At 46.1% G+C, this 14,237-nt stretch overlaps 1 protein-coding gene across 11 annotated transcripts in view; it reads left to right on the top strand.

Moving 5' to 3' along the window:
- COL26A1 (collagen type XXVI alpha 1 chain) overlaps window positions 1-14,237 on the top strand; it is a 187,794-nt gene that overhangs the window by 134,578 nt on the left and 38,979 nt on the right. For all 11 annotated transcript variants that reach the window (XM_072026079.1, XM_038165748.2, XM_072026080.1 and 8 more), the window contains one exon: window positions 7,481-7,542. In XM_072026079.1, coding sequence (XP_071882180.1) covers window positions 7,481-7,542 — 62 coding nt within the window. The remainder of the gene's footprint in view (window positions 1-7,480; window positions 7,543-14,237) is intronic.

The following is a 14,237-nucleotide window of genomic DNA, read 5'->3' as shown; positions in this document are numbered from 1 at the left end:
AGTTTGATGCGATGACTGTGGGGATGGGACACTGCGTTTTGGCTGCAGTGCGGAGTGGAGCATCTCCAGGAGGGTTTTTTCACCCAGGACAAAGCCCCAGCCCCTGGGGGCTCAGGTGCACTCAGCTGCCTTGGCAGGAAAGCTTGTGGGCTCCTTCCTTTTAGGTCAGGGGCACTCATATACAGCCACATCTTGCTGTGAGAGGTTTGTCCATACATGTTATTGATGCTATCTACATGCCTGTTTTCTGGCATTTTATTTGCTTTGGTGAATTTTACAGCCAGGCAGTGACGGCCAGTGGGGGAGCTGCCAGGAGGGAGGTTTGGTGCGGCACCAAGAAGCCCTGAGCACCACGCTGCCATCAGCATCGTCTGGGAGTGCATCTTCTGCAGCTCACACACAGCAAGGCTTTAACAAACCCGTGCTGGATAGGGAAAATTCCTCCTCGTCGGGGTCATTTCAGTCTTCAGGCTATATTAGTAAAATGTCCTTGGTGTTTCTAAAAATAATAGATAATACATTTCTAGCAAAACGTGTTGCCCCAAAAGCCAGCCTTTCCCTGCTAAACTTTCCTCTGACAGATAAAGATGGATTGAACACGGAGCTCACAGCTCATGGTTGCCTATGAATAAATGATCATGATCTAATTCCATATGCTAACAGAGCACAGGCCTAACCAGCAAAATAGATCTTTGGCACTGTGAAAGAGCACAAATCCCCAGGCTGAGAGCAATTATGTATAAAATTAGTTAGTGGTGTGGGAGTGTGCATGTGTGAAATTTTAAATAAAACAATGTGAGTGATGTGAGCTGTTTAAGAATAGACCTGGGTGAATAATGGAGATTTTTTTGGGTTTATTTGCCAAACCAAAAATTGGAAAGAAAAATGATTTGGGACAAACTGAAATGGAAATATTTAGGGTTTCTTTTTGACACAACATAATTACTAAAATATGGTGTTGGGTCAACCTAAATTATTTCATTTGACCCAGAGTGAACCAGTTAGTTTCACTAAGACTATTTAATCAGTTAATTTCATTTTTAATTTAGGTGAGTTTTGAAATAAATACCATTTTGAGACCAAAGACCAAAACGTCACTAAGAAACTGAAAATCAGTTAAAAAAAATCTAGAGAAAGTACTGCAGAAATTTTTTGCAAAGTACACCCCATTTTTTTCCACTTGAAGCTATATACCAGATTTTATCTGGGTTCTCAAATAGTAGTTGTTATTCCAAAAGTACATTTTGTGGTAAATTTCCTTTTCACTCGGTTTTGCTCTTATATTTATTTATTTATTTATTATTACAGAGCCTTCAAAATCACAGAATTTCATGATAAAAGAAATATTTATTGCTTTTTGGGGAACAAAAAAGTCCCTTTCCTGTTTAAGAAGGTAGAAAAAAGTAGACATGAAAATTAAGTATGAATATTTTACAAGCAGAAAAAGATCAGATAGCAGTTCTCATAAGAAGGGAAATTTGAGCTGCTTTTTAAAGATAGCCAGTAAAGTTAAGGGTAAGGGTTATTAAAATAGATAGATATATATATTAAATGGAGAGAGAGAGATCACAAATGGAGAAATTTTGGCAGTGATAAGGGTCTCCTGGTAGGGACAATGAATTATCCGTAATGATGCTAAAATTGCAGAAATATTCTATAGATGTTCTGTTTCATATTGATAGGCAGCCTAATAATTTACAATTTATGAGTGAAACTAAAGCTTTGCATCCTGTAAAATCCTGACGTGAAAACTGTGGGAGAGAACAAAACATCGTTATTTGGTCAATGAGATCATCTTTAAACTTCTCTGAGCCTCCTTGGCCTGAGGCTCGTTACCTGTGAAGTGCTTTAATTACGTTCAGGGCCCTGCTCAGCGGCAGTGCTGTGGGGCTGGTGGTGCTGGTGTTGAACATGGGGTCAGAGGAATTGTTTGTTGGAATGAGAGGCTCGTGGTGTTGGGTAGCTATCGGCCCCAGAGAGGGGGTGAGAGGACAGACGGCCTTGATGTGAAGCGATGGGAAGAGGAGGGATGTGGTGAGCTCGGCTCTTCCCCATCGGTTGCCTCAGCCGGATCCCAGCCCCACTGCTATGTGGGACCCCAGCCACTGCGGCCCCTTCCCAACCACTGCCTTTGCCAAAAGGTGTAAATTCATGACGTATACAACGAGTAAATGCCATGGCAGTAAACAAAGACATTGTGGCAGCTGGGTCCTATGGATGTTGCGTTAAACAAAACCCGGGGTGCTGACTGTGGCGAGCAGGCCTTGCTCCAGCCTCGTGGGCTGGTTCTGCTGGCTGTGTGGTGGCCGGGCCTGCACCATCATGTCAGGGTCCCATCCCTCCTGTAGCTCCCCCGACCTTTGATTCCCATTTTTTCTTCAAACCAGAGGCTACCGGGCCACGCGAGCGCTCCTCCTCCTCTCCACGGTTGCTGTCAGCCTTTCGCTTGCTCCAGCTCTGTTACAGAGCTAAAGACATGACTGATACCAAACAAGTACAATTAATAAAGTCTATCTAGCCAACATCTGACTCTCATTAGAGGAAACGTGTTGAAAAAACAGATCCCAGGTTGGCTGTGATTTATGGCTTGGGCCTGCTATCCTTCACAAGCACTGGCGAAAGCTTTTGCAAAGGGCCAGAACATAAACTACTTAGGGAAACTCAGTATCCATGTAAAAAGGCTGGAAGGGTCAAACCAGACAAATTAAAGAGGGGTGGAGATGCAAGCCCAGGCTGGCTGTCCCCCACCGAGGGCCACCTAGGTAGGCGCAGGGGGTCTGTCTTCATATTTCTACTGTGGAATTTGACTTGAGATTTCTTCTGGTGCCTGCAAATATCACTGCTTGTTTTTTTCTTTTTTGGCTAGGCCGTATGCGTGTGTGTGGGAACAAGTGGATGGAAGGGGCAGTGGTCCAGTGGTTTATCTTGAAGTGTCCAAGTACAACACCTCTGGTGGGTGTTTCATGCTGAGCCTGATAATGGGACTTGGACAGCCTGGGCATGGTGACAATGCTGTTGTCACCTGAGTGAAACACATTGCTGCATCGCTGCTGGATCCTGGATGTCTTTGTCACTTCTCATTCCCTATCTGCTCACAGAGTTTACTGTAAAGTTAGCCATGCTTTCTGCTCCCCTCAGGAGCTTTGAGCTTCATTCTTTTCTCCTTGCAAAGAAACAGTTGCCTGGATTAATTTAGCTGACTTCACTGATGCTCTTCCAGATTTGTTCAGAGAATACTGAACAACATTTTCTCCAAACTGGACCTACTCAGCTTGTGTGTTACAGATTTGTAGCGCAGTATACTCCAAACCACCCCACTGCATTGCAGGGTTCGACTTTCTAGTAATGGCAAAATATGACCTTGAAAAAGCTGGCTGCAAAGGTTTTATTTGTTTAAACAAAGGCTTTGTGATTCCAGAATTCTCTCCCCTTTCATATGCTATAAACGACCTCCTCCGCCTCCTCTCTGAAATATGAATTCTGGAGTAATCTATCAAGAAAAAGAGAGACAGAGCCTTGATCCCTTGACTTCAGTTGAGCTGTGCAATTTATATCTACTGAGCATCTGGCTGTAGGGAAACCAAAAGCCCTTTTAATATTCTGCAGAGACTCTGGGTATACAAATGAGCGCGGGCTGTCAGGGCTGAGAAATGGGGCAGAGGTGCCAAGAGGTTTCTTTGCCGTTTCGCAGAACTCTCTGACCTGCGGCCCCATGGTGAAAGTTGGCCTGATTTTTTTACTCGCTTCAGTACCACTGTGATAATTATGCTGAAATCATTAGAGCCCTATCGGTATAAAGCCGTTATCATGCCTTTTTGGTTAATCTCGATTTGAGTGAGGAGCTGGAAGACTTGTGGGGCTTTCAGCCTCGAGCAGGCAAAATATGCACCTATTTAATCATGATATTGTGTTCATGCTGCTCAAGCAATGTGGAAATGCCAAGCGTAGCAAGCACCTGGAGGAAGACATTCACCGTTGTCAGTCACTTGTCGTAGGAGCACGTCCAGAGCCCGGTGCCTGTTTGTGCAGCGCAGGAGGTGCCAGCTCTCAGCCTTTAATTGAAGACCGATCAAATGCAGCAGCCTTTGGGTCAGAGTTAAATAGGTCACCACTGACACAAGGTATGTGACCTGCTATCTGCCAGCACGCTGAGTCTATCCCATCTCTGATATGTTACATCTTTCCTTTCCCTCCAGTTGTACTGCTTCATCCACGCAGCCAGAGGGGGGGAACAGGAGGGCAGGAAGGCAGAGGTGTGCTAGGACAGGGACAGCAAGATGTTGTGGAGACAGACTGGGTGTCACACGATATGCTGGTACAGTCTTACACTTATTATCTCAATTATTTATCCTCCCTGCTGGAATATTTCTAAAACAAATCCTACCATGTGTTTTAAGGTTGGGCTTCATAGAGTGAAATCACAACTCCTTTCTCAGAGTTTAGCTGGAAAAATACAAATCTGCCAGCTAGGAATCTGGGGGAAATAAACTGTGGTTCTGTGTAGCAACAAGTGATGGATTTCTGCAGATATGGATAGCGTCTGCTCTGGAGTTTCAGGTCAGAGAGCGTGTGTATTTGCCCCAACGTTGTATTCATTGTCTGTGGAATAATGATGTGAGATTCTCAGGCTAGCTTTACTAAAGCAGAATGCTTTGACTTTGCAGTGCAAGCCCTTGGAACCACCAGCCATTAGGATTAGAAAGTAAATACTTAAGTGCATAGTAGTAAGGGAAGATAATTTGTTAGCTTGATTTGTCACCATCATCCTCAGACTTCTCTACAAGGACAAATAATGACCCCCAGATCTTGAAGCAGGCTGGTCCCTGGTGTGTTGCAAGCAAGCTTTGACTGTAGTTTCTGTATCAGAAGTACCAAGCATTTATCTCACTCTTCGTGTTTGTAAGCATTGTCCATCTGCCAGTTAGCTAGATAAATTACACAAGGATTTGTTGGCAGGACTCTTTTTCCTCAGTGAGAAGATTTTTTGCACTAGGACTTCCACTTACTGGATTAGTTAAATGTCTTTTGGGTCCAGGCTAAGTACTTTGGGTGTGGATCCGGGTTTCCAGGTGCTTTGAGAAGGACAGGATCAGAGTTCTGTTATTTTGCTTATTTAAATCTAACGTTTTGTCCAGCAAATGCACATAAGAGTACTGCTTGAGATGCTCTTCAAGAGCAGAGGGGCTGCTGGACCAGTGTGCAGCAGAGATGATCAGAGCTGCTTCTCATCTGAGTTGGTTGATTCGCCCCTGTGCAGAGGGGTAGTACAAGTCTTTTCTGTAAGCTGAGCTCTCCAAATAGAATTTAACTTACCAATTCATCTCAAAATCTGCCCCAGAGATGGTTTTCAGACGGGTCAAGTTAGTCTCTCTGAAACCTATGGGGGTTATTAATATGTGCAAGCCAGCAGAAGGGAGACTAGGACTCCATATTTTATTTGCTCTGTAACACATCTGGTACGCCTTTTGGCTCTTGGGAGCTCTGGATTTATTCAGTCTTATCTTTCGATGGGGATGAGCAAGATCAAAAGCATGAAGCCGGTTACAAACAGAACATAATTCCCCATTTTGCACACCACAAGCAGATGCAGACCAAACCAGCCCCACCCGCTTCCTTCCCCGGGGACAGTGTGCCTGTGGCACTCGTGTGTTCACGGGCCAGTTCAGGCCAAAAATATTGATCCCCAAAATTGATTGCAGAGAATAAAAATAAACAAATGCTGTTAGTCCGAAGACGGTCCGTGTCAGTCTTGACCTGCAAGGAAAGCCCTCGATCGCAGTGTGTCCAAACCATCACATGCTTTGTTTGCGAAAGGTAAGGGCCCACCAGATGGAGGCTGCGTGTCTGCCTCCTTTGGGAAGGTGCTCAGCTCCCCACGGAGATTTTCTGTGCCCCCAGGGGGTCAAGGAGAGAATTTCTTTGGAAGGTTTCTGCAGTGGGTGATTGGATGCTGTTAGTACTCAGACAATCTGCTCGGGCTGTAAATCACTGAAGGGGAACAGCCAAACTTCCTGGCCCTCCGAGCCACGTATTAAAATCGTAGCGTGGCTGAGAGCCATCGGCGCATACCATGTGCTTCATAAACTGGAAAGTGTTCGTGGGTGAAGATTTGAGAGGTTCCTCAGGGGTCCTCATGCAAAAAGGGGACACTCGTTAGGGATGAGAACTGAGTCCCAGGTGTCCTGGGGATGTTGGTTCACCCATTGCTCTCCATCGGTAGGTACTGGGCTTACACAAATCCCCAGTGCACCCTCAGCCTGAGCCACACCTGCATGGTTTGTTAGTGGCTCAAGACTTAGGGGTCAATCTCCCCAGCCCTATGGAAATACCAGGCATAAATCCTGCATCAGTGGTCATCGCTGTGAACTGGCCCTGGTCCTCAAGGAGCCCAGAAATGCACCCAGGGATTCTCCTCTGTGGGACATGAGCTGTGTCCCACGATGTGTCACCTGAGTAAGGCTGGTTTGTTCTCTGTCAGACTTCATGCTGTGAGTCATTTTCCCTTTTTAAAAACCATTGCACTTGAGCAGTTGTGATAGGTGAGCGGGCCAGGCTGGAACGCTTCTCTGCGAGCTGGGAACAGGCCGTTCAACACGGCTGTGACGTGCTGGGAAAGTGCTTGTTGATTAAATCTCTGCTCAGGGCTTTATCCTCCTTCACTCACTTTAAAACTGCTGAAATGAAAACAGAGGCAAAGCAGCAGGCCTCCTGTTTAGATAAGTGATGTCCTTTGTACCAAGCAATCATTTTAAACTGCACTCAGAGCCCATTAAGCTAACGTTTGTTCTCGGTAAGGCATCCTGTCAAGACCCCTTTGGTGCTTGCTGCCGATCTGTTGCTTCTATGCGGCAAAGTGAGATGGAAACCACTTCGTGCTGCAGGTCTGCTCTGCGTCAGCCCTGGGGTCACTTTTGTTTTTTCTCGCTGTTGCTGGGACTGATGATTTGTTGTGGGAGTGGTTACAGGGCCTGGGGATGGAGCAGGGCTCCGCAGAGACGGGTGTTCTGTGCATTCATTGCTCTCTTCGGGATTTGACCAGGATTGAGAGCAGAGGAGAGAAGAGCACCGAGCTAAGTGGGAGCAGCAGCTGTGCAGCCGGGGTCTGCGAGGTGGTACGTGCCACGCCGGCTTGTACCAGTGACAGACCATGTCTCTGCTGGTGACAGCTGGTCGTGCTGGTTGGCACCAGGAAAAGTCTTAAAACTAAAAATTTCTTTGCCTACCTTCTACCAGCTGGTAACTTGATTTCACACTGCACCACCGGATGTCCCCGAACAACATTCATAATGTGGCTGTGGCTGCTTACCTGCATAATAATGTCGAATGTTTATTCCACCCCTCACCCCCAATAACTTATTATCTTGAAGCACTTTCCAGTGTGCCTTGGATCAAAAAGGGATCAGGGCCCGCAGAGTGAAAGCCATGGATTAGAATGCAAAGTACCCAGAGATTTTACATCATTCTGTTTTGTTCTTTCCAGAATGCATGAACTGCACGAGACTAGCAGATATGACCGAGAGGCTAAACACGCTTGAGGCCAAGGTAAGGATTTTATTGTCTTTATTCTTCCGTTTGGCAAAATTTTCCAAGCGTTGCCAGTGAAAAAGTTGAGTCAGCAGCCCTGGAGAGGGGAGGTGTCTGTCCGTCTGCACAGCAAGCAGGGACAGCAGAGCTCAGCTGGTGTGACACCAAGTGGTGTGCAAGGAGAGAGCTGCTCATCTCCTTCGCTCAGCTCAGCTCTTGGGATTAATAACCAGAGAGGCTGCTCGTGCTGTTTCCATTTGCTTTGCAGCAAGTGCTCCATGTGTCTGCCTCAAACAAGCCCAAAGGGAGGTGCCTGGGTGGTGCAGGACAAAACACTTGAAGCAGATACAGGCACTCAGCCCCGTCTGTACTGCTGGCGGCTGGTGAAAGATGGGTCTGTGTGAGCATTAATTCAGCTCCTCCTGAATAGCACTCAGGTTTTGCTCCAGGAACAGCGGGCGGATGGAGCTGTGTGATAAATGTCTTGCTTTCAGCTGCTTGATACCACGGGGACATAGAGCAGCGATTCCCCTGGCTAGGGAAAGAGCAGACTCCAGTTCTGGTCTTGCTCACTCCAATGCCTTGTGGAACCTGACCCTTGTAGGGCACAAAACAGAGCAGTAAGGACATGCAGAATTTTCTAAGGACAGTTGTTCAGCCAGCTGTTCAATTCTTATCCATTCCTGTGTTTTTATTCCTCTTCTGAAGGATGGGAAGCTTTTGTGCATACTTCAGTGGAGAAAAATATTAAGGGCAGACCTTCACTTTGTTGTGTTTTTTTGTTGTTGTTCTTTTTTCTTTTTTTTTCCCTGCAAATTGTTTTAATTTCTACCTACTGGGATTCAGATGACTTGTTCCAGTCTAGTAACAAAAAAGCTGAGCTGGTCCCCTTTGATCTGTGGTGTCCCTGTGCCAGCCCAATCCTGGCTGTTAGATGCGATGCTTTGGTTGCTTTAAGCAAGTGCTGCTCTTATTATTCATTAACATGTGGCTATCAGTGACATAAAAGAATTTGGGGAGAAACCTTTGGTGGGGGGAGGTTGGATGTGTGGTGATTTTGAGGCCAGTGCATGAGATTCTGGTAATTTGGGAATTGTCTGAGCTGAAATGAAGTGAGCAATGTTGTCTGGAACTTCCTCAAAGCCTTCGCAGTTATATTTCACTTCGGGGAAAATGAAAGGGGAGGGGGGATGAAGATGTGGGGAATTCTGTATTGTTCGAGTGGAAACAACTGTTGTAGTGCAAAGGACAAAGACGAGCTGGGCTGTTTCTCGGAGCAGCGGGACCTGGCAGGTGGGTGTTCTTTGGCAGCAGCGAGCTGGAGGCGTTCAGAGAGCAGAGAGGGGCTGGTGACCGACCTCTGCATGTAGTCTCGAGTCCAAGTAAGACATGGACCAGCCTCAGAGAGATGTAAATCAGCCCTCCCATGCTCAGCCTGTAGCCAGCTTTACCTTCCTTCGCTTTCCAGGACTTTCTGTATTTGACTCCCTGGAAATTCATAACCGAAGACTTGTTCTGAAGTCCTGACATCAGAGCACCTGCGCCCTGCTGGCTTGTGCTGCTCAGCACTTGTGCCGGGTGACAAAGCCTAAGAGACAAAGGCCAGCCTCAGCCAGGGCCCTGGCAGGACTTGGCAGAGGAGGAGGCAGCTCCCACCTGCCCAAAACCCCCTTGAGAAGTCTTTGGCTGCCAGTAAAAGTGCCCCCAGGTCAGTGGGTTTGTTATGCAGGTATGCAGCTGGTTTAAAACAGGTGATTTTAGGTTCTTGTCACCTAAAAGCAATCCGCTTTCTGGTGTGGGCACCACCTGCCTGATGCCCCTGGTATTTGGGAAGTGCTGCCTGCTCGCCTTGTGCATGGGAGCTCTAGTGAAGGCAGCAACATGACCTAGGGCACTTGTGCAGCAACTGGCATTTGTCCCCTGGCTGGCAAATCCGGCGTGCTGGTCTCTAGGAAATGCTTTGGGTGTTGGCAGCCACCACGCTGCAACCTGCCCTGTGTTCAGGAGGGAGCACCGAGCTGGCAGCCAACAAGTGCTGTCGACAGCTGAAGGCTCTGCAGTCCTGCAAACCCTTTGACATGAGCATCAGCGAGGCAGATGCGTGCAAAGCCCAGTGCCAAGGTGTTACCAGATGGACTTGTGAAGGGTTTAGGTACTGGCTTCGTTCCAGCCATGGACAAGCAAAGAGCACCTTAGAGTCACAGAGTCACAAAATACCCCGAATTGAAAGGGACCCATAAGGATCATCGAGTCCAACTCCTTCTCCTGCCTCCCTGAGCACTTTGGATGACTCAGACTCACAGGTTGCGGAGTGACAGGCTCCTGCCAGAAGGACCTCATGAATGCCGTGGCCCTCCAAGTCTCCAGGTAGCTGGAAGTCTGCAGAATCACGGACACGATCAGCTGGTGGAGCCTGAGCTCAGCAGACGAGGAGCACCTCAGCGGGGTTGATCAGCTCCATCAGCTGTCTTGGGCATGGTGCATCGTGTCTGTGTATTTTAGTGCTGCAGCACTCTGCAGTCCCAGACACCTCGTAATGCTAAGCAAGTGCTGCTGCTTGGGGCTTGTCTGGCTTGCAGGAAGAGTGCTTCATGCTCTATTTTAGCCATGCTAAATGTGAGCATTTGTGTGTGACACCTCATCCTCATAGAAGTTTAAAAAGTTATAGCTTGAAAAACTTGTGTTTCCGATTTGACCTTTCTCTAGCTAATTATATTCATTGATTTTTTTACCCAGTTCCAAAGGCAAGGAAAACACCTTAGCTCTGGGGAGCTAATGAGGCAATTCGTGTTGTTGCGGTGATGGGTTTCCTTCTGACCCTGCTGTGTTCCCACAGAGACCCAAGCTGGGAGCAAAGCTCATCAAGAGGTTTACTTTTATGGAGGGCAATGAGTTGTCTGTTTGTATTGTGGTGAGCTAAAATCGTGTATCTGCTAGGAGAGTATATTCTGCAGCACAGCCTAGGAAGGATGTTTTCATCTTCGGGCTTCCACTTTGTTTGATAAGCTGTGGGTGCTGTGCAAAAACTGGTGGCGTGTAGCAGTTAAAAGCAGAGTGAAGCAACATTATATGAGCACAGAGGCCGTACACAGGAGAAATGTGCTGATTCACTCTTTCTTCCATGTTAATTTAAGTTCAGTTTGATCTACACAGCCATGTAGTGACCTCAGTTGTTGTAATGCAGTAAGTGCCAGCGCCCTTGAAAAAGGTGCTTACATGCATTTAGTATTGCTTCTATTCCTGCTCTGGGTTTTGGAGAAAGATGCTTGTTTTGAAACAACTTATGCTCAGTAATGTCAGGACCTGAAGATGCCAGAGTAGAAGCCATATGAGCAGCCACAGAGTATTTCTGTGATATGGAAGGTTCACATTCAGAGAAAGACGTTTCCTTCTAATTCTTACATTTCCAAGGTGGGAAAGAGCCAGTTCTGGGGCAGGATTTCCCTCCACAGCCTTCTTTCTCTCCTTGCTTTTACAGCAAGGTAAGAGTACAAGTGGGAGGAGAAAACACAAAGATGGATTCTTGTTTTTTGCTGTTTTGTTTATTTGTTTGTGTTGTTTTTTGCCTGTTGGCCCATTTGCACTTGTATTGAAGTAAGTAGAAGGAAGTCCATGGTATCTGAATACGCCATCAGTGAAAGTGGCCACAGGATACCCGGAGGATAGCTGCCCCCTGGAAGCTTTCAGTTCTGAAGGGATGCAGAAATGTCTCACTGGGTATGAGAAAATACAGAGCTCCTTTGCTGTGCACGGGCTGTGGCTGGAATACCCTGTGTGGGAAACTTGGAGATAATCTCTGGGTTATTTATGACAATCCCAAATGGACGGGGAGTCTGCATTCCAGCAGTGTGAGGGGGGGACTTGCAACTGCGGAGTGTAAATCAGAAAAGGTCACCCATGGATGACTTTGCTGCTTTTGCCCTTTTGAATTTCAACCCAGAATTTAATAGATAGGAATATAATAGGAATTTAATGCTGCTTTAATAGAGCAGGCTAGGCACAAGTGAAAAACAGGCTCTTCTTCACACCTCTGCAAAGCGGAGGAGGAGCCAAGAGCCCTTCCCAGTATGTGTGAGGACATGTTAAATGTGTGTTTGTCCTCCGGTGGCTGTGAAGGGCAAGTGTATGTGAAATGAGCTCAGCCGTGGAAGAAGAGGCTGCAAGTCTGTTGTTTCTTCTTTCCCTCCTCCTCTTCTGCAGGCTACCACAGCTGTCCCCATAAAAATGGGGCTGTAACGAGAACAGCTCTCATCTTTCTTAATGCAAGGATGAGTTGGTTCATCCAACTTGCAAGGTCAGTGTCCAAATGAGGTAATAAAAGGAGCCCTCCTATTTTTGTAATGTGAAAGTTGGAATAGAAATGAGACGTGAGAAAACAGAATGAAAAAATGACTCATTAGGGACAGAACAAAGTCCTCACGTGCCTTGTGCCCTCCTTAACACTGCTGTAGGTTGTCCTTGGGGCTGCGTGAGATGTTGCTGCATAAAAGGAGGTGAAGGGAGATGAGTCTGGATCCCTTCTCATCTCTCCCATTTCGAGTTACCCCATCATCAACATGGGATGGATTTGGCACGCTCCATTTGCTTGATACCAGACCCATTTTGGTGCCACAGGTTTGAAAGTTTGCTTGATGGTGCTGAGCTTGAAATCCACAAGCTTGGGGAATCTACATCAGGGAAGATGGTGCTGAGGATGGGGCAAAGGGCAAGAAAGTATGCAAGGAAGGGGAAAAGCTTCCCCTCCCCGCTATGCCAAACCTTACTTCTCTCCCGTGACATCCTATACAACATGATTACAGCCTCCCACAACCCATTTTCATTTCAAATACAAGGCTTCTCCTTACACCAGCCCAGTTTCTAAGTAGGAAGAGGGTACAGTCCTTTCTTTCTGGCCGTCCTGAGCCTGATGCTGCCCTCCTGTGACACAGGACAAAGCCCTGACAAATTGTGCTGAAACTCAAGAGCGCTGCAGCACTGCTCCCACTGTGAGCAGTGCTAGCAGGAAAGCAGGCAGCTGCCTAAAGCTTTCTGCTCATTTTGTTCTCCACAACCCCCAGTTTCTTTTAATAAACCGCACCGTGGAGTTATGGGCAGTGTGATATTAATCCCAACTTTCGGCTGGAGCTCGAGCACAGCATTTGATCTGCGTTGATATAAGCCAGCCTTATCTCCTGACACCGCTTTTGAGAGGATCGTGGCATTTCACTCACAGCTTTAAAGCAGGAGATAGCATTACATATCTAGTGTCTGATTGATTCATTGTGTGATTGATAAATGACATGCGTATTTCTTGCATGAAAACAGTCCTTGTAATGTGATTCCCCACGTAGGAATTTCTGAAAGGTTTTAAAGAAAATCTTTGTACTGTACACAGAGGTTTAATCGATCCGTTGCTATTTCTCTGAAATCACCCCATTTATGTAGCTCAGGTTTCCACACAGCACCTTCACGACCCATGTCTTTTGATTACAAAGCACCATTACTTGGAATTTTTTGCTGAAATCATTGTATGAAATGATTTTATATCTGCCTGTTTCTCCAAGCAGCTGTCTGTGATGTTTTGTGGGGTTTGTCTTTTCCTTCTCTGATAGATGTGAAACAATCTCCTGCTGTAGTGCAGAAATATTTGCAAAACAGAAGATGTTTTAAGGTACTGTAGCATAGCTGGGAGAAACTCCAGGAGCAAAACCCGAGTTGCTTGGCCGTGAGGCTGCTGCTGCTCCCAAAGAGCGGACAGTAACGCTTGCTTGGTATTTCAAGGACTTTCATGAATATTCCACGTTGTATATTTGATTGCCACTAGCAGTTATTGAAAGTAGCTTAGGAAATCTCTGAGGTTTCCTGGTGACCCTGTGCAGAATCTGCTTTTCCAGTTCCAACAATGCATTGAATTCAGGGAGTATTTAGGTTAATTTGCAGGTAGCTGTAGCACGAGCAAACTTAAATCACTCCCTGTAAAATGCTTAAGTTAATTGGTGAGTTTCTGTAGGTCAGGTTTTGTCCTTAAGACTAAAACACATCTTCAAACTGATGCTTAAGAAGGGGAGATGATGAAACAAAATCTAGTGGATAAACCAAACTTTGTATCAAAGGTCATCTCTGAGCTTCACATCTATCTCCTTGGCATTTTTCTAGCAAGCAATCATCACGCTTCTGCCAAGGACACTTGAGGCAGTTCAGATACTGACCTTTCTCTGACTTGGGCATGCTTCCGTCTTCCAGAATGACAGTTAAAATCCTTTCATTCTCAAGCCTGGTAATTGTTGGATCTTATTTCTTATCACTGTTGGATTAAAGGAGAAATTGGTCCCCTAAGGCTGTTCCATGTGTTTGGCAAATGCTGTAAATCATTTGCCAGAACCACAAAAAGGCTTCAAAGACCTCCCTCTCCACCACCCCCTCCTGGAAAGTTTTTTAGTTACAGGTTTGGCATTTTTAATCAAATATGTTTGACATTTTCATAAAATAACTTTGAAAAATTCCATTGTCCTTTAACATGCAACTTAATTTGCCAAGTGAATCCTACATCTGCATTAAGAAATACTTTGAGTATATTTACTACCTGAGGGTATTACATCTGCAAGCTTTGTTTTTCATGTGAAATACTCTTGTGGCCAAAAAGTAGGTAACAGCAAAGGCTGTATAAGTGCTCGGATCATTTGCTAACCCTGCTAGGAACCAGTCAGGAATAACCCAGGAATTCTGGTGGAGCT

This window comes from Anas platyrhynchos, chromosome 20 (genome assembly GCF_047663525.1).
Source record: "Anas platyrhynchos isolate ZD024472 breed Pekin duck chromosome 20, IASCAAS_PekinDuck_T2T, whole genome shotgun sequence".
Taxonomy (NCBI): Eukaryota; Metazoa; Chordata; class Aves; order Anseriformes; family Anatidae; genus Anas; species Anas platyrhynchos.
Note: the sequence above shows the minus strand (reverse complement) of the source record. Positions and strands in the feature narration are given on the sequence as shown.